At 38.0% G+C, this 20145-nt stretch overlaps 2 protein-coding genes across 2 annotated transcripts in view; one reads left to right on the top strand and one right to left on the bottom strand.

Moving 5' to 3' along the window:
- LRBA (LPS responsive beige-like anchor protein) overlaps positions 1–20145 on the top strand; it is a 613453-nt gene that overhangs the window by 345134 nt on the left and 248174 nt on the right. Inside the window, exons 39-40 of the mRNA XM_045552108.1 lie at positions 1698–1844; positions 4316–4452. Of these exons, the coding sequence (XP_045408064.1) occupies positions 1698–1844; positions 4316–4452 (284 nt within the window). The remainder of the gene's footprint in view (positions 1–1697; positions 1845–4315; positions 4453–20145) is intronic.
- MAB21L2 (mab-21 like 2) lies at positions 7852–10496 on the bottom strand. Its single transcript, XM_045552105.1, has one exon. The coding sequence runs from the start codon at positions 9490–9492 to the stop codon at positions 8413–8415; it is 1080 nt and encodes a 359-aa protein (XP_045408061.1). The 5' UTR covers positions 9493–10496; the 3' UTR covers positions 7852–8412.

Here is a 20145-nt window from a genome sequence, read left to right as displayed (position 1 = left end):
CGTATAGCTTACTATGCTATATGAAAGAAACTAAGATTTTATTTCCCTGTAGGTTGTATTCAAAGCTAAATAAAGAAAACTTCTTCTCATGACTTCCTTATTTAATAGAAAACTCCTGTGTTCTTTTAAGTAGTGCCATAAACATTGTATGTAAACAGTATACTTGGTGAATTCACAATAAATGTGAAAAAGAAAAAACCTTATACTTTCAACATTATCCATAAACATATTAAACACAAAGAAGCTTTCATCTGCCAAGTTAGTTAACCAGGTATAGATATATATTAGTCATGTTATTGCAAAGTGACTGGCTTTATTCTTTCTGGGGTTTAGGCCTTATGCCTAGGCAAAAACTGCAGTGGAGCAAAAAGCCTAGCCATCGGATTTCCATATCAATAGCTGCAGACTGGTGGATCAGGTGCTTTACCTCTGGGATTCATCTAGCTGAAAACCAGAAATGTCAGAAGTGTGGTGAAGATTCTTAACTTTCCCTCATGTGACACCATTTAAAAAAAAAGAAAAAACGTTAGGAAAAGAGACACACATGAGCTTTTACAAATCACAATCCAGAAGTTAGTATCTGCTTTCCTGCTTTTCTTAAGGAGAAAGCTGCTCAAAACAACAGGAGTCTCCCTGGAGGGATGTGGGGTTCTGAAGTCAAAGTTTTGAGTTTCAGTATTTCCGCCTTTGGTTGCACCTCTGCTTCCCTTTCTGGTCCCATTGTTGACTTATAGGTGTTCTGCAGAGCTGCTTCTTCACTACCTAGATTTGGTATTCCCTTTCCCTCCTTCCTCTTGTAGCTGCTGCCTTGTCACAGTGCCTGAGAGTCTGTGGTGCTGCTGTTCTCCACTGGCTGCTCCAGTTCAGGCGGCTTGAGGCCCCTTGCCTACGTGCCTCTCATCCTGGGCTTTTTGCTATGTTTGCCCCCCGGGTGCCTTAGTCCTTTAGTTTAAACATGCAGAGGAGGTAGTGTTTGTGCCTCCACTTAGTTTCTACACTGCCTTGCTCTTGGATATTTGTATAAGAGATTGGGGGGAGGTGGTGATTGTATGTGTGAAAATGTGAGTGAGGGCAATGTGAAGGAAGGAAGCAGGGAGAATGGAGTAAGGAAGAGAATCCAGCTTCTAGGAGCTGCTATAGCTTTATTAGTGTCAGATATGGCTTCAGTGTCTGGGCCTAAATCCTCATTGGCTCTAAGTCTCTCTTAGCTTTGACCCTTCACCCTTTGTATTTTCTTCCACAGCCACTCCTCAACCATTTCAAAATTATGATGTTATTCAGAGATTCATTCAATCAGTCCCTTTTATTTTTTGGTGTAAATAGATACTGTTTCCAAAACTAGGTTCTGATTTTTCCTATTAACAAATTCCATTCTCCTCCACCACTCCCCAAAATGCTGCTTTTGAACCTGCTCCTGCCTGAACTGTACTAAGTAAACAAATGGTTCCATGAGCAGTGCAGGGGGCAGATTTAATGGGATTAGGGTGCTTGTTTGGGGTAACATTAGACTAGGTTGGGGGATTGACTTTGTCAAAACAGGCATGTGTGCCATCCCAGTCACTTTCCCCACCATGGGTGATTCACTGTGTATAAAAGATTGATCATCTTTGGCCACCTACCCTTACCTTAGCCCCTACCCCTCTGCCAAAGTGCTCTTCCCACAGCTGATGGACAGCTTTGTTTCCTTTTCATTTCAGCCGCAGATGAAGATATCCTTGCTAAAGGAAAACAGTCCATCAAGAGTCAGGCTTTAGGAAATCAGAACTCAGAAAACGAGATCCTCCTGGAAGGCGACGACGATACTCTGTCATCCGTGGATGAGAAAGATTTAGAGAATCTTGCCGGTAAATTCAGTGGTTGTGCAAATGTTTTAGCTAGCTCTGGGACAATAAGCATCTAATTGCTTACTTTTTTCAGCTGTGACCACCAGGACTACCAAGCTTACACCCACAATTACATTATTTGGGGATTGTTTTTGTTCTTCCAAACATTTTCCCCCTTATCTTTTACAGTTTCAACTTTATTTTTCTATTCAGTCTCCTAACCCTCCTCATTTTTTTAATGAATAATTTTCACTGAAAAAGAAAAAAGCTTAAAAGCAGCAACAACAAAACAAAATTACTTTACCCATCCCATGGGAGTTACCAAATCTCTATAAAATTAGGACCGTAAGTAAAATTCTGCCAATTATTTTATAAATAAAGCTTGGGGGCAGATGAGCTATTTGCCTTGATATGCAAGTCTTAGGGATCATGTTACATATGTATTTAACTCTCTCAAAAAATCAATTCCAAGAATGCCATGGCATTTTCATAAGATTCACATATTTTGCCTGATGTAGAAATTTTTATTTGCACTCTGCAGATTCTCAGTTTTACTTTCTTTATGGGAAAAATTCTCTTTAGCCTGAAATTTTAGTCATTCATTAAATGGCTTTTTTCTTTAATCCCGTGGCTCTTTCCCTCAAGGAGGAAAGTCTGAAAGATTCTGCAGTTTCTATAGGTGAAAATTACATGTGTTCCATTTTGATAGTATTAAGAAAAAAGACATTAAAATCATTTATTTTGTGATATCAGCAACGTGTGCTATCATGCAACTTGATAAGAAAAAACAAAAATAGGAGCTGGTGTCTTCTCTCACCACTGGGAACTTCTCTGTAAAGTAAAATAACATGAATTGGTGGGAGTAGAGAATGAAGTGGATACTGCTATTCGCTAGTCTTTTCGTTCACATCCATTTCCTTCTTTATTTTGCTTCTGTTCTTGCTACTAGTAATACATTCATACAGTAATAGAGGTGAAAGGGGAGTTTAATTATATAATCTTGACAATGGCAATAGGATTAAGAAGTAATCCACACTAATAAAGTGGTGTGGGTTAGAAATGAAGTGGAAATTGTCAGGGGTCTTCTGTAGGACCTAGGCTGCCCTGGCTCCTGCAGCTGTCTGCTTACCCTGTAATTGAATGTCTGAGAGTGATTGAAAAAATGTTATTTCTTCTCAGTATTACATGCTAATGTACAGAGGGCAAAAGGAGACAGCAAAAGAACACATAGCTGCTTATTTCATCCATTTATAGGGATGAGCTTTGGGAAATCATAGCTGTTCTGCAGCTATCTGCTACCCATCTGCAAACACAATGTATTTGTACATTGGGAATAGAGGGCAAAACCTGCTCTGATCTCCGCAGAGCATCCCTTCTATTGTCCTACTGGCACACATTAAGATTGATGTGAGATTAAGGACCATCACCCTTCTAACAATCAATGGAAATGTCAATTCATCTGAATTTTGAAACACTTATTCACTCATTGATTACCTGAACCAGGCGCACCTTGTTTATAGGCACTATATTAATTCAGAACTATAAGTGCCAATCTTCTCTTTTGCGTTTTCTTCCCTATAGGGTTTATACAATGAGGAATTGACATGGAATTTCAAATTCTTTCTATATCTTTCTCTACTTAAGTGTATATATAAAGTATATAATTATTATTTTTAGTCCTTATTTTAGGTTTAGCTCTAATATATTTTATGTCATTCTATCTGTAGTGAATCTATTGTTTTCAGTAGCAGTCTGATTTGTCTCTTTGATAAGCCCTGTGGAGATTTGATTATTCCAATAAAAATTCATTCACTTGGAAACCCACCCTCCAGCTGTTTACTCCCAGAGTCCCTGAACTACATTTGAAGTATTAGATTTGGAAGCATTGAACAATATTTAACAGTGGAAAGGAAGGCTTAGAAAAGAAGTATTTTTACAGTTTTTGATGGTGTAAAGTTGTCATGGAAGAGGGTTTGTGTCAACCTGGCACAAAATCTTTATCAGAGAATATGGTTTAATGTTTACCACTTCATTAATAAGCTACTGATCTTTTTATAGTCATGCCTCAGCCAAACTCTAAGCTAAATCCTAGCCTTGGAAGCCTATTGAGGCTTCCTTGCTTCTGGTTGTTGTTCCATGTTGTTTGATAGCCTGAGGCTTGTTTTCTAAATGGAATGTGGATGGACTTATTTAGGTAGAGCCATCTTCTTACCTAGAGATTAGACCAAAGCTTTGCAGACTCCTTGTAAAATAATTGCATCCTAGTTTACTGTTATCATTAACTGCCTGTTACAAATCTTCTAGTATGAGAATCCTGACTTTGCATTTTCAGAGGAAGATTTGGGATAGACAGAATATGTAAGTGTAGAATGATTTGGCAGGCAGTTTAGTACTAGAAGTGAGAATAAAAAATTACATAAAATTTCTGGTCAAATTTTATTTTTTGAAAAATGCCATTCCAGCTTGTGCAGCTTGTCTTTTCCTTTTGGCAGGTCCTGTTAGCCTGAGTACACCAGCTCAGCTTGTGGCCCCCTCTGTTGTAGTAAAGGGGACTCTTTCTGTCACCTCTTCTGAACTCTACTTTGAGGTGGATGAAGAGGATCCTAATTTCAAAAAAGTCGACCCCAAGGTGAGAAGATGAGGAAGGGGTTTCCTTTTTTTTAATGATGGGGTGGTGGCTGTTGTTGGGTAAGATTGGTTTTGGTAAATCTGACAGGCTTAGTTTGAATTTCTTGCTGGATTGCCTTGGCTTATATACAATGCAATTATCTTTTTTAGCTTGTGATTCCCTACTAGTTAGATTATTGAAGTTCATTTAAATTCAGAAACAATTTCTACTTTATTACATTTATCATTAGCTCATGGGTGGGGGAGGGAACCTTAGGGAATATCTCCTATAAATATATTTTGCCTCAAAGGGTCCAGGGTGAATTAAGATACAAAATTCGGTGAGATTGAGAGTGGAATTATTTTGTTTAGCCTTTATGTTTTCTGGATATGATATCAATATATCACCCTCCTTGCATTGTCCCCATGACTTACTACTCTGTCCTGTATACAAGCATGTTTTGTGTGTGTGTGTGTGTGTATGTGTGTGTGAGAGAGAGAGAGAAAGAGAGAGATACCTCTGTTTCCCATTACCTGTAGTAGATTTTACAAGGCACTGTGTAATTTTCTGTTCTTAAATGAATATGTAATTTCCTCTTTAAAATGTATTTCTTGGTAACTTTATTTTTACTAAGAAACATTTGTAGCACAGTCATAAAAGCCAAAATTAGGTTTATTTCATGAAACAGAATGATAAATTTGCTCTGAGAAGGAACAGTTTCTTTAAAAATGAGTAAAATAAGCAACCTCATTTTAAGAAGAATAAGGTAGAAATAGAAGTAGTTTAAAAAAATGGAATAATTTATTTTATGGGCCGATTATGTGTGTACATACACACATACACATTTTGAGTGTATTGGTAGGAGTTTCTTTGGTTTTGTAATCATGTGAATTATCAAATCTTAAGGATTTAGAAGTATTTCAAAATATTTCTTGATGAAAATGTTATAATTTTATTAAAAACTTTACAAATAATTTATCTTAGGCGTGTTTCCAGCACTTTGTTTTAATATTGGTGCCTTAAAAAGACAGGACTTGGTAGACTTTATGGCAAGAAGGCTACGATGGAACTGATTGTTTTGAGCTTGATAATTCAGCTAATCCAATGTAGAGAAAACTTTAATTCTGAAATTACATCAGTTAAAAAGTTTTTCTACTTTGTTGCATGGCTGAAATGTCTGAAAATGTATTTTAGGTTTTTTTTAGGAAAGGAAAGTTTACCAAAATAACTCAAATTCTCTGATTCCTGATAATTTCTGAATTTAAGAGAGGCTGGGATTTAATTTAGAATATTCCAAAGCTTTTGGGCACACATGGCTTAAAGTCTAAAATTTTATTGAATTTTAAGGTGTCTAATGAATTGTTCTCAAAATTAGAACATCTGTCAATCTTTGAGATTAGGTTCTTTGAAGTTATTTGCTCCTTTGAGGAAAGTTATAACTTTTATTTTTGTCTGATCTTATTTTGTACAGCATCATTAGTTTTTTCCTTGTTGACTGTAAAATATTGAGATCTTTTGGCCTAATCATAGAAATGGTCTTATACCACTGCAGTCTGCTTAGTATTCCAGAAATCAAAACTTCTGCCAATTTATATTTTTAAAAATTTTCAGCCAAATTATTGGAAAAATTTTTAATTTTGTATAGACATTAGTGCTTTAAGGTGTTTTGTAAACGTGGACATTTGTGTTGCCACTATGTTTTTCTTTTTCCTTTTTTGCTGATACCTGCATTAAATTAAATAAGAAAGAAGAAAAGATACTGAATTAGGGATATTTTTGTTTCTTTTTGCCAAAGCTTAAAAATGCTTTCCAAGAATAGTTCAAGGGAGATATAGGTATCTAATGCTGTAAATAGTTTTGTGAGTTTTAAGATATCATTTTAATGTTCTTAACTAAACACTGTTCCTTCAAATTATTTTATGCAAATGTAAGCACTTACTGCTTGCTTTGGAAATAGTCTTAAAATTAAGAACATTTTCCCCAGACACAAAATTGGTTTTTATTATTTAAAAGAATTAGTGTATTTGTCTGAACCACTTAGTATTATGGTGAGTTTGTTCTACATCTACAGGAAGAGGGGCTAGAAAAATAGATATAGGTTGAAAGAGTGGAGATGATTTCAGAACAGATAAGATCAAAGTTTATATTTTTAGCACAAGGCTATTTTTACCAGGGAATCTTACAACTTAAACCTGTTTGTCAAGTGAACCAGGCTTCAGACCCCTGAGTAGTTTTCTTGTTTTTCATCCATCTCTGCTATCCTGCTGCTCATCCTTCCATATACCCCTTCCCCCACTCAAACTTCTTCCTCTGATCTTTAAAGTTGTTTTTTTAGAACATTTTTCTCATTCATGGGTTTCCCAGTAAAGTAAAACTGGGCTAATACTAAGGACAAATTTTAAATATTAAAGGGTAACATCGGACATATATTCTGTACCTGTACCTCACCATTAGCATAGCCTAATGGAGTATATAGTTACCTCCAATATAAAGAAGACAAACCAATTCCTTTGGGATACTTTTCAGTTTTACTAATTTTGTTATTTTCTGATCAGTTGTTTCCTGGCATTAAAAATAAACCTTTGTTAAAGTTGAAACATTCAAATGAATATATTGGATTGTTACCTTAGAAAAGCAGAAGGATGAAGGTACTTTGCTTATTTGTAAGTTATTGAAACAATAATTTTTCTTTGGTTGTAAAAATGGTATTAAAACCTTTTTTGTTTGAATGGCATGCAAGCAGCTTCAGAATAATTCTTGCAATTTGATAAAAATAATCATTATTATGTCATTTATAACTAAGCCATTTTAAAATTGAAGTAATTTATAAATCTGAATTGTTCATATCCCCATTTGCTGGGGGAGAAATATTGCTGTCAGCATTTTATTCATTTTTAGTGTGGTTGATTTACTTGGTAAGCTTTTATTATTTAAAGCTTGAAGAGGGAACAAATAGTTGAAGGAAAAGTATCAACTGACTTTAAGTATTCAGAAAAGATTTATAAATATTTCCTTTGTATTTCAGACTCAGATTGAATGTTTCAAAATTATGGCATAAGAAACAATATACCTTCATTTTCAATATGAAAAAGATTTTTTTGTTTTAAAAATTAAGATAAAAATCTGTTCTTTCATACTGCTTTCTTTTTTCAAATATGAAATTGATGTTACCTTTAATTTTAAAGTCTACAGGAAAAATATATTTTACTTGAGTAAAATTAATATTTTCTCTTGTAAGGATTTTGGTGGGAACTTGTCCAGTTGATTCTACAAAAGGTGCTGTATTTTAAATTTTGCAAATCATAGTTCAAATGGAAGCTTCTTGCATTTAGTTCCTTCAAGTTCCTTACATCTATACATTGTAAGTTTTAAACTGTGATCTCACCTGCCTTCATTTAAGAACAATCCACAAACAGTCAATTACAATGTAAAGTAATATTTTTATTACTGTTTTCAACAAGAGGGCTTAAGGGTAGGGGTAGAGGTGCAAGAAAGGGAAGGGCACAATCTGACATTGGCACTGAGATACATTTAACATCAGTAAAACTTTTTTTTAAAGAGAAATTTTACATATAGTTAAATAATTTTTTCACTTGGTGACAACATTCAGGCAACCAAAAACAAAATGAGAGAGAGAGAGAGAAAGAGAGAAGGAAAAGGGGGGAAACTACTATACATTGATTTGAAAATGTACCTTGGGTTTCATTTTGTGGTGGCAAAGCCCGATTGCTTCTTTTGTGTGACCCTTTAAATTCACATTGTTTGGAAGAAAATCACTTTTGTGCAAGAGCGTCATTTGTTTGGTTGGTTTGCTTTCTTTTTGTTTGCTTCTTAATTAATGAAGGTCTTCTGCCTAATTCCTCTTTCAGGTGACTTACATAAAAGTTTGTGTCTAGAGTTTCTGCTGTATCGCTGAGTTGTGTGTTGTGTGTATGAGAGAGCACGCCCGTTTGTGTCGCTTTTCAAGCAGTCCCCAGCACCCTATAGTTTGTCCAGGCTTTTGGGATTGGTGAGTATTTCCCTGGCCAACCTCCAGGTCTGCTTGGCAGCGCTTTCCAGGGCCGAATGGGGCTTGCCCTGAAAGAGGTCGAGGTTGGGCAGAAAGTAGTGAGGGCAGCGGCGGCACTGCAGGCAGGAGATGAGCTGCAGCAGGATGCCATTGAGCCGGTCGCCCAGGCACGACTCGTCCCAGTCCGTTTCTCGCGGGTGTTTCTCGCATTCGTACAGCAGCAGCGTCTTCATGTGGTAGTTATTGAGCGGCTGGCCGGGCAGCTCCAGGTGGCGGTCCCGCAGGGTCTTCAGCACGGAGAGACACTTGTTTCGGCAGCCGCCCATCAGCAGGCGGTTCTCCGCCTCCCCGAACTGTAGCACCCAGGCGTCGCTCTCCGCGGAGCTCTGCTTGCCGGTCAGCGAGTAGCACTCCTTCGAGAGCAAGTTGAACCCTTCGGCCTTGACCTCCGCCACCCTGTTGGGGCCGGGCCAGGGGATGTGAGGCATAGGCCACTGTGCAGCGCTGCGAGGCCAGATCCCAGTGCACTTGAACGCCGGAGTGATTTGCACCACATAGCGCTCCCTGATGCGCAACTTGACCTCACTGGTATCCGCGATCATCTTGACCACATCCCGATAGCTGCACTTGTCCACTGCCTGGGCCACTAGCGTCTGGAAACGCGAGCGGATCTTACGCGCTGAGAGGTAGCCCGACGCTGTGATGAACTCGACCCAGAGAGACATGCTCCGCTTCCGCCCATCGCTCAATTTGAGCACCGCGCAGCCGGGCAGCGAGCCGTCGTCCACGAAGTTGAAGACGCCCATCTGGTTTAGGTAGAGCACCACCTCGAATTCAGTGGGCGAGATGACCTCAAGCCCCTCGTAGCGGGCATCGATCTCGCTCAAGGAGCTGATGAAGCGAGGCTCCTGCACCTCCACTTCCTTTAGCACGTCCGAGACCACCTTACAGACCTCTCGGATGGTCTTGGCGATGGCCGCCTTGCGCGCCTGGCAGCGCTCGGTGTAGTATTTATTGAGCTGGTAAACCAGCTTGGCCTGAGCCGCAATCATGTTTGGGCACAGGTCCGGGCTGTACACCGGCGTCTCGCAATACGTTGAGGGATCCAAGGCTCACACGCTGGTGGTGGCCCTGCGGCTTTCGAAAGAGGCGGTGTGCTCTGGGTTAAGCCCCACTTTCACTCTTGTTTTCCACCTGGGCTGACCGGCCTATGCTGTAGCCGGCTGGCTTTTTCTATTCCCTCTTTCGAAATCCCTTTTCTTCTGCAGAAAATTAGAAAAAGGTGATTTTTGAAAAAGAAAAGTACCTCCTGGGACTGTTTTGCTTTCTCTTGATATGCAAAATAAAGATGGGGGGGAGAAAGAGAGAGAGAGGGAGAGAGACAGAGAGATGGGGGTGGAGAATGCAAGAGAGAAAAATTCAGGTTACCAAGAGGTTAGGTTTAGATGTCCACAGCCAAGACTGCCCAGAAATCTGGAAATGAAGTCTTTTAAGTGCCAAAGCAAAATTTAAAAACAAAAGCGAAGCATTTAGTGGTTCATTCTTAAACTTCTTTCCCAGGCTGGCAGGACGTCTTCAGTGTAGGTGAGTGAGTGCCTTCTTCCTCACCCTCCCCCAAATGGTAGGTGAAGGATGTAATTAATGTCCAGAGAGCCACGTAGTGCAACTCAGTCCTTGGCACACTCGGGGATGTTCGCGGACTCCCCACAGTCTCAACGTGTTGGTCGTGTCTCTTCTTAGGGGGTCCTGTTGTCGCAGTTTTCCTCTTTTCCTACTGGAGGCGTTGTTTTGACTGGGTTGGTTGGTTTGTAGTGGGTTCCTCTTGTCTTTCTCTAGGTGCAAACCGCTAGAAGTTGTTTGATATTCATTTCTGCTTCATAATTTATACTTTTGGCCCTCACAAAATCTATTTTAGTGTGATGTAGTCGTTGCTTGCGTTGCATCTGGGGTGTAGATATAAGGATTCAGGTTTTTTCTTCTCCTCTTCTAGGCTGCTTGTGACAGATTCCACTTTCTGAGTCGTCTCTCCCTGCTCCCTTCCGACCTTTCTCTCCTCTTTCCCTCCTCCCCTTTCCCCCTCTCCCTCGAGGTCTCTCTTCCCCTCTCCCTCTCCTCATGTGTTTCTCTCTCTCCTCTCTCTCTCTCCCTCTCTCCCCCCTCCCTCTCTCTCTCTCTCTCTCTCCCTCGCTGTTTCCTGGAGTTATTTAGTTTATGAATGGTCCCAGGGCCATCATGACGGGGGTGGAGCTTCAGTTCCTACAATCGCTATCCGAGCTGTCAGTGCTTTAGCCAATCCGAGAGAGAAGACAGGCACGCCTGGCGAACGGTAGCCACCACTGCACTTGATAAAGAAAGGGGGTAAAGAGAGAAGTAAGAAAATAGGAGGAGATAGTGGAAGTTAAATATTAGCACACGTTTTACAGCCCCCTCTTCTTTATCCTCCTCTATTATCAGTTGCAAAGAAGAAATAGTCTATATAGAAGGGACTGTCCTGGAGATGGCTGGAATAACGCGAGGGAGTGTAGCAGTGGTTCAGAAAGGTTCACTTTTTTTTTTTTAATTCTATCAACATTGTGCAGAAGGTGCAAACTTTAACAAAATTACTTTGGCTTGAAGACAAATGGGAGGAGAAAAGGGAGTTTGGGAAAGGACCTAATTTTTCTAGGGTTTTTTCCTCCTGTAAAGTCTTCTTCCCTTCTCTTACCCTCCTCTCTCCTCCCATTGTTGCCAATGTCAGAGCAATTGCTGTATATATGCACCAGTGGGGGTTGGAGTGGAAATAATGTGAAGGTTTGTGACCCTGAATCTCTTTTTAGTAATTAACGATATGCTTTTGAAAAACTGGGCAGGCAAAAACTAGTCTAAGCACCTTGTTTGATAATTATGTAATAATTAAGATTCAGATATATTTAACAGCATTATTTTATCATTAGAAGAACTGGGTACTAGAGAGAAAATATCTAAGTTGTGAGAAATGGTGCAAATTTATGTTGTAGAATTTAGTAGGCTATACTTTTAAAATAAGCTACTAAAATTGTTTCAAACTAAATGAAAATGAAGGGAAGTAAACGTGAACCTGAATTAAAGTTTCTTAAAATGTTAATGTTGTAAATCTAGTTTTGAATATATTCTCAGGCTGTACAGAGTATCATTTGTAAAAGATTTTATTTTCATAATTGACTGTTGCTTTAAAAGACTTCACTTCTACAAAAATCTATAACTATCCTGTTATTGATTACACAGATGGCTTCACTCCTCCCTTGGCATTTCAATGAAACTCATGCATGTGCCTTTGGTATATGTATTATCCTTAATAAGCTAGTATCCATTGTATCGTTTCCATACTTTCGGATGAAAAAAGCTGTAACTTTGTTTCTGAGTTGCTTAATATTGAGGGTTTATGTTTGAAACTAAGGTGTCAGGATTCTGAGTCTTTTTAACACATGTCAGGTAATTGGTATTATTTTTAGTTTGATTTGGGAGGTTATATTCCAGCCCTGGGTTATGCGCTAAAATTTAAAATCTATGAAGCTCTTTGAGTGAGGACTTCGTTTTGCTAAACCTGGTGGAGCGGCTTTTGCAAAAACCCCTTGGGAGGGCTTGACTTGCCCTCTTAAAGTCCAACCAGGTGAACCTGAATTCAGTTGCATAGGGAAAGGTAATTTCTCTCCATCTACTTGGTGTCTGGCAGTTGAACCTCTTGGTTCTTTCTTACACATATGGTGCGGACCACAGGGGGCTTGTCACCCCTCCTCTCTCGTTATATTCCCTTTATAAAGAACATTTGCTTCTTTTTCCTTAACTCGGATTTATTGTTTAGGATTTGTCTTCAGTAGCAAGGAATTGGGAAGAATAATCCGAAGTAAGCGTACGCGAAACTCTGGGACTCAGAGCTTTAGTTAACTTCTCCGGAGTGGCAGAGACTTGGGGCGGCTGCGGGCTCCAGTTTTCTTGGGGGAAGCAGCTTGTGTCCCGGAACGCTTTGCTGCTTAGGATCGAGAGGAGCCGCGGCGCCTTTGGGGTTCGCGCGTGTGGGAAGCCCATACTGTGTCGCTAAGTCGGCTCTTCCCGGAGAGGTCACACCGGCGCTCCGGGAGATAGTACTGGGCTGGAGGGCACTTTGCCGCAGGGAGTCGTGTGACCTGTCGGGAGAGGATCCGTAGCAGCTTCTCCCGAGGGCAGTTACTGGGCGGAGACTGGCGGCGGGGCTACAGGGTGCGGAGCTTTCCCTCCTGGACGCTCGAGGTGGCCGCTCCTCGTCGCCTCTGGTTCGCGAGCAGCTGAGACTTCGCGCGTGGAGGGGCCCGGCCCGCGACGCTTCCAGGAGTGTTTCACACAGGCCCGAGGGTGACGGAGTTGTCCATCCGCAGGGCTGCCGTGCGGCCGGCCCCTGGTCCGCGGGTAGGCGCCGGGCGTCCCCCGGCCGCGCTCGCTGTCCTCGGGTGGGGCGGCCAGGCCGCGCGGATCTGCCCGGCACCACTCGCCGGACAGCCCGCGCCACCGCTGCCCCCGGCTCCGTGCGGCACGCCTAAGCTTTCTTACACCTTTGTCCCCGCGTTCCTCCGCTTTACCAGAGGCTGAAGGATGATAAAACGTTACAAATGTTTTGATTTAAAAACAATTCATTACCAATTTACCCTGTCTAAGGTAGATACTCTAGTAAATAATAAATCAGTTAAACAAAGACGACTTTAATTTATGGACGTGGTACTAATTAGAAACATCATTCCAGCAATAAACTTAAACACTTGCAGCAAATAATGCTCCCTCTTGCTAGTTCTCTGTCTCTCCCCCTCCCCCACCCCAACTCACTCTCGGGCCGCCTCAGCTTTAAAGAGCAGCTTCAGCTGTGTGTTTGCGGATCCTCTCTTCCTCTGGTTAAATAATTGAAGGGGGAAACGGTATCCGACGAGGCTGTAATTGAAGAGCCCCTGTCACCTCTGCTTTTATGTATGTTAGCATAGAAGTCCATCAGCAGCTCCTTGATGGTGTATTAAGACGAAGTGGCAGCTCCTTCTGCAGGAGATACCGTCTTCTACTAAAGGAGACCTAGTGAGAGAGAGAAACTCTAGAAGCTAAAAGCCACTTCAAGTCTTCAGACCGATTGATCTGTATTCTCTTGTTATAATCCGTCTCATCATACTTGAGTTAATGAGCCAAAGGAGGGGGTGCGAAATCTGATGGTCCTTGACAAATTCATTAGGGAGGCTGCAGGACACTTTATTTGACTGTTAAACATCTTGTTTGTTTGGTTTAGACAGTGCCAACATCAGCCTGCTTCTGCCCAAAGCAGTGGTACTGGGCTGGCTTCAGGGCATTCCTAAAAAGGGAAGGAGGACATTGAGGGTGTGATTTGAATTTTTTGTTTTATACTGCAGGTAGTCCATAACCTTCAGACTCCTCTAGGCTTTACGTTTTGCATCATTACGTTAGCAACATTTTATAAGAATGCAGATGATAATTCTGAGGTAGGCATGTTTTTAGTTATTATAAAATATGTGTATGTTTAAAACTTTATTCAGAAAACTTTCCAATTCCTTTTAAAAATTAGGTCAGGTTATAATAATTACTGTACTAGTTTTTGAGAAATGTGAATGTTGAAGGTCCAGAAAAGTGTAGCCAGATTATTCCTTTACATCGTGTTTTTACTTCATGATTAAATAAACTTTTAATTATTAATTGGATTTCCTCTCACTGAAACCCGTATGAGTACATAAACTTGGAAGTGAAAAATTTAACTATTTATATAAATACATTTTCAAGAGAAAATTGGTATATTTTAATTTGAGGACATTTTTGTATTTAAAATTAAAATTAGAAGCAGAACTTTGTACTGTGGTGCTAAAATAAGGTGATGAGTTGACAATACTTACACTTAAAATATTTCTAATATAAGAATAATGGGCAGTTAAGGTAGAATGCTAACCTTATATTTTATTCTAAGGTGATACAGTATTTGATTTTCTCAAAATTTTCTTGAAAACTAGTTAGTAATCCAATTGGGTTACTTTCTTGCAGAGAGAATTCAGTTATATTTTTTTCATCATTGACTTAAACAGCCTCAGCTTAAGTGCTTTGAGAAAGAACCCTGTCTTCCATTTATAGGAAAACAGTATGGGAGAAAAAAAAGAAAACTAATGCCTTTTGCCTGTCATTTTTATACATTCCTGCACTGCTGATGAAGCTTGAACTGCTGCAGGGAATGTATAGATTTGAAAAGAAATGATTCAGTAGTTCATGTTGTGTTTCTCAGAAGCAAAACCAAACTAATGGCTGAAGTCAGTGCTTCTGTACATCTGACAGTTATAATCCTGTTTACGTTTCCAAAGACTACAGAATCCTTAAACTGTTTTCTTTTTTGCTGATCTTTACTTAGAAATGTGTTTACTGAGTTATACTTTAGTGCATTTTTTACTTTATCAGATCAGTGAGACTTAAAAGGTATCTATTATTTTATTATCTGTAGAAATAATATACCGTATTTCAATAATCTTTAGTAAAGAGTACACAGATTTTAGATTATATGATTTTATTTTCCAGAACACATGTTATAAGCATTCAAAAAATAATCACATTATTGACTTTAAAAAAACTGAAAAATTTATGATTTTTGGACAACAAAGGACCTCATGTTTACCAGTATATAGTCTTATCCTCTAAAATCTAACTTTGAAACATCTATGTGGTTGCTAAATTTTTAGTTCTTATGTACTTAATCATTCCACATGATTATAAAAATGCTTGATTTTTTTTTTAAATAAAATCCTTTCTTTTTGGTCAAAATATAAATGGGGAAATAAAACACTATTAAATTCTCTGATTTAAAAACTCTTTCAGCAAAAAGAAAAGCAAATAACCCAAACACAGTTTGTTAGTGTATTAGTTGATGAAATTTTATTTTAGTAATTATATTTAAATATATGTAAGAAGCTTTAGCAATTGCCAAGATTATACTACCTACATTATATTAAAAGTCAAAGTAAAACTACATTCTCTTTTATCCTCTGTGAAATGATTTAATTTTCTAAAACTCTGAAGTGTCATAGAGATTGTTTCTAAGGTATTGATAATTATTATTCTGGAATCAATCTAAAATAACCAGTAATTGAGTGTTTGATTTGAACGATTCACTATAGTACCTATTAATAATTTTAAATGGTCAATGCCATTGAAACAAGTTTCTCCCCCCTCACAAAATAGCTTCTTTTTAAACCTTGTAATCTCTTTGATTGGTAACCCAAGGGTATTGTTTTCATTTGAACAGTTTGAACTTAAGATAATGCTATGTTAGGTAAAACCAATAGCTTTAATTTTGCATAGTAAGCCTATCAAAATGTACTGAAAAATAAAATGTGTTTATATACTTTTGATGAGTGTTGTTTTGTGGGCCTTTTAAATTTGTTTGGATTACCTTGGATAATATATGTGATTAGTAATGTTTTACCTATTATACTTTTACAAGTATAATTCTTGTATTATTTAGTAGGATAAGAAAATGGAGAGTATGATATATAATGGGTTTTTTTCCAAGTTGAATAACAACTGCATAAATGAGTACTTTATTAAACTATACATAATTTGATCTCACCAAAATATACAACCATAGAGTAAGGAATTTGTTACTTAGGAAAATGGAAGTAAGCAGCTTTTAGCCTGATTGAAAAGTAAATACCATTCATTGTATAATTGAGCCAGGATATTAAGTATTAAGAACATCCAAGTTAATTAATTAAGTATTTTTTAGAAGGTGTTTCATTGAACTTGCTATAGTCTCACTTATGTTGGTGTAAGTCTTTTGTCCTGTAGCTTTTTTTTTTTCATTTTAAATATATACATTTTTGGGTTGTAGAAATTACATTCTTTTATTTCCATGTATAGTTAAGCAGTTGTTCTGGAAAGTTAGTAGGAATAAGATTTTCTTTTTTTCTCTTTTTTCTTGTCCTTCCTTATTCTTCCCTTCCTCCCTCCCTTCCTTCCTTCTTTCCTTTAAAAAAATTTTTTTTTGAACTTATTAATGTACCATGAGATCAATATTAAATTTTACCTGCCAAATAACTTTGGCTTTCATAACTCACTATAATCTTCAGGTGAAAGTGTGCATTTGGTAAAGACAACTCTTAGCTATTGAAGGGATGATTTTAAAATTTGTGGGTTATTCTTTGTGCCTCTTCCACCTACAGAACCAAATTTTGCTGGACTTTACTATCATTTCCAGAAGATGGACAGGAAAACCAGGATTAGTTAATACTGAATTTAATGCTAAAGAAAATTGAAAGCTAATTTTATGGTTTAATGAAGGTGTGATATCTTTTGTTTATGAAGATAATATTGTTGACTCATATGTCAAATATGTTTCTTTGGATTACAAATCCATCCCCACTCCCTTTCTATTTATGATCAGCGCTTGACATTAATGAAACAGGTGACTGAGATTAGGGATGTAGATTATGCCTGAACTATACTTAGTTCAAAATACAAGATTGGCATTATGTTCTATATTTCTTTCAGGTCATATGAGATATTTTGTGGATCTGTGTTTAAAATTATTAGTTAAGCATGTCATGTAGGTTTTTGTTATACTTTAGGAAAATTAGCCATTTTAAACTTATTTAAAAATGTATTGATTCTACAGCACTCCATCTATATTATTATTAATAGTATTAATTTGACATCAATCTTCTGCTAAGATTATAGGAAATTTTTAATGGACCTTGTGTTATTTTTAATGGAAATGTTAAAAATGTAATCTGTTCCATCCTTCAAATGTTGTCAATTAGAGTAAAAGTGATGTGCAGAGAGGTTTCTCTGATTCCTTGTATTGGTCAAACAATAATAACAAAAATCCTTCATTGGCTATAATCTATGTATAGAAGTCATCTGTGTAGTATAAATGGAATAATATTTGATGACCTAAGGAATGGAAACTTTTCATTTAACTATCTGAAATAAAGCTAGGATATAAAACAGCTGTGTCTTGGCCTATGGCTATCAAGGTCCTGCCAGTCTGTTTCTTTTCTGAATTTTCCCTTTCTATCTTCCCTTATTATCTTTGGGCCTTAAGGAGTCATTCTCTTATTTTCTGACTGGTTTTGTCTGTAGACAAAATCTAGGTTAGTAGGTTTAAATCAGTCTAGATGGAGTAGAAAATCTTTGATCTAAGGCTATGATTGTTTCCAAATGATTTGCTTGCTGGGATCAGACACTGTCCATGCCCTTTCACTTTACTATCAGCTAGGTACACACAAAGGAGCTGAAAGGCAGCCATATGCATAGTTAATCATCATGGTAGGTCAGTAAAGGGTTCCAACCGTACTTAATTAGGTCTTCTATTTCTAATAGTTATTTGTTCTATAGTAACTTTTTGGTTAAATGCTCTATAAATTGTCTAATTTTTTCTGCAAATTAGTTAAAACTTTCTATAAATTATAATACCACTTAAAAATGAGTGATACAAATCTACGTTTTTTTAAAAATACCAGGGATGAAAAATTACTTAATGGGTACAATGTATACTATTCAGGAGATTGTTATGCTAAAAGCCCAGACTTCATCTCTACACACTATATCCATGTAACAAAACTGCACTTTTTTTTTTTTTGAGACAGAGTCTCGCTCTGTTGCCCAGGCTAGAGTGAGTGCCGTGGCGTCAGCCTAGCTCACAGCAACCTCAAACTCCTGGGCTCAAGCAATCCTGCCTCAGCCTCCCGAGTAGCTGGGACTACAGGCATGTGCCACCATGCCTGGCTAATTTTTTTTTCTATATATATTTTTAGTTGGCCAGATAATTTATTTCTGTTTTTAGTAGAGACGGGGTCTCGCTCTTGCTCAAGCTGGTCTCGAACTCCTGACCTCGAGCGATCCACCTGCCTCGGCCTCCCAGAATGCTAGGATTACAGGCGTGAGCCACCGCGCCGGCCAAAACTGCACTTTTAACTCCTAAGTCAACTCTGAGAGAGAGAGACTGACTATTCCAGGTAAGCTACATGTATATGTATATATGGTTATTGCTATCATGTAGCTTACCTGGATAGATACAATAAAGGGAGACTGTATGAGTATCAACAGAGAATCAGTCAAGGAAACAAAAAGCCTTGGATTTTTGTCTAGCCTTGGTTATCTGGGTGACCTTGATCAAATCATTATCTCTGCCCTTTTTCCTCAACTGTTAAATGAAGGGTTTGGATTAGGTGTGATCTCTTCTGTCTCTTCTAGATGTGAAAGTCTAAAATTCTACCTTAAGATGACTGAAGTTATTATTGACATCTTTATTAGTCTATTTCAATCAGAAATCTTTCTGCAAAAGTTTAGACTTTCAATGCTGCTCTAAGGTATGTATATGATAGTTTTTAACATGAAAAAATCATAGACGATGACAGATATTTTAGATGTACAGAAAAAATTTACAAATTACAGATGGGAGAAAGTTGTGAGGGACAACGAAGTAGCAACTTGGAAGAAATTCTAGAGTATACTAATTATTTAATAGGAATCATGAAAACAAAACATGGTGTGAAAAGAAAAAATATAGACTATATAGAAAAATAGTATGTGTGTTTAAAGATGTAAACAAGGTAAGCAGGTGTGGTTTTCTCCCCTGAAATGTTGAAGGGACTGTCAGTGTTTTGGACATTTTCATTTAGATTGGATATTGTTTAAATATTAGCTCTTGAAGCCAAAGAGTTCCAGTTTACAGTCAAAAAAAGAAAAAAGAAATTGTCTTATCCTTAGAGAAATGATATTGTTCTAAGCAACTATGATATTACCAAATTCATATTGTGTTAAAAGATAGATCTAAGCAGGGAAGTGTTTCTCAAAACATAAGTCACTAAAAAAAGGAAAGTTTCATACTACTTTCTCATGTTTTTCACTTGTTTTTATCAGAAGATCTGACAAGCATAAAAGTGTTAACATCTTTTATTTTACAGATGTTCTTAGTTTTCCCTCAAACTGTAAAAGATGCTATACCAGAGTACCATGGTAGGAAGTAATTTCAACACCTCCTTTCACTTATGCAATAACTTATTATTTGTCTAAGCTTGTGAATTTTTTTGGTGGGAGGGAAGAGAGCGAAGAAAAGATAACATATTGAGATCTAATTGTTCTCACTTTTAGATATAGACCAATCAATCCATCTACTATATGTATTCTAAATTCTCTCTAAAGTAGCTTTTAAATTGGCATGGTTGAGTTATTTTTACTTCAATGTTATGTTCATTGGAGGTCCCTCATTCATGCAGTAGGAGTGCCAGGTAACCACCAAACAAGTTGTTGATGGACACTCTGTGGGTTTGCAAAGTGCAAACCTAAAAGGCTGAGAGATGAGAAATGCATTGCTATTTGTGAATTTATGTTTTATCTCACTTCACTTGAAAATTTATGAGTAGTGTGGCTTAAGGGTGCTGGAGTTGTGTGTTCCAGGGCTTGCCCCTACTGATAACACCCTTGTTGGCGTGAAAGTGCAATGCAAATTATGACAGTTACAACCTTCTGTTTTGTTTAACCTGTCAGTAGATTTCCTGGCTCAGTGCTGAGGGCAATGGTGTGTTCAGCTAGTCCATATTCACCTAAACTTAAAAGGTCAGATTTCTACAGGCAAGCCTAGTCAAAGCCTAATTGATGAGGAGGGCAGGGAGACAGAATTTACTGTTCTGTTGGCTAGTTTCATATCGTTAGGTTGTCCTGAAAGCATCAGGCAGTCACAGCCC

The sequence above is a fragment of the Lemur catta genome, chromosome 5 (genome assembly GCF_020740605.2).
Source record: "Lemur catta isolate mLemCat1 chromosome 5, mLemCat1.pri, whole genome shotgun sequence".
Classification (NCBI taxonomy): Eukaryota; Metazoa; Chordata; class Mammalia; order Primates; family Lemuridae; genus Lemur; species Lemur catta.
Note: the sequence above shows the minus strand (reverse complement) of the source record. Positions and strands in the feature narration are given on the sequence as shown.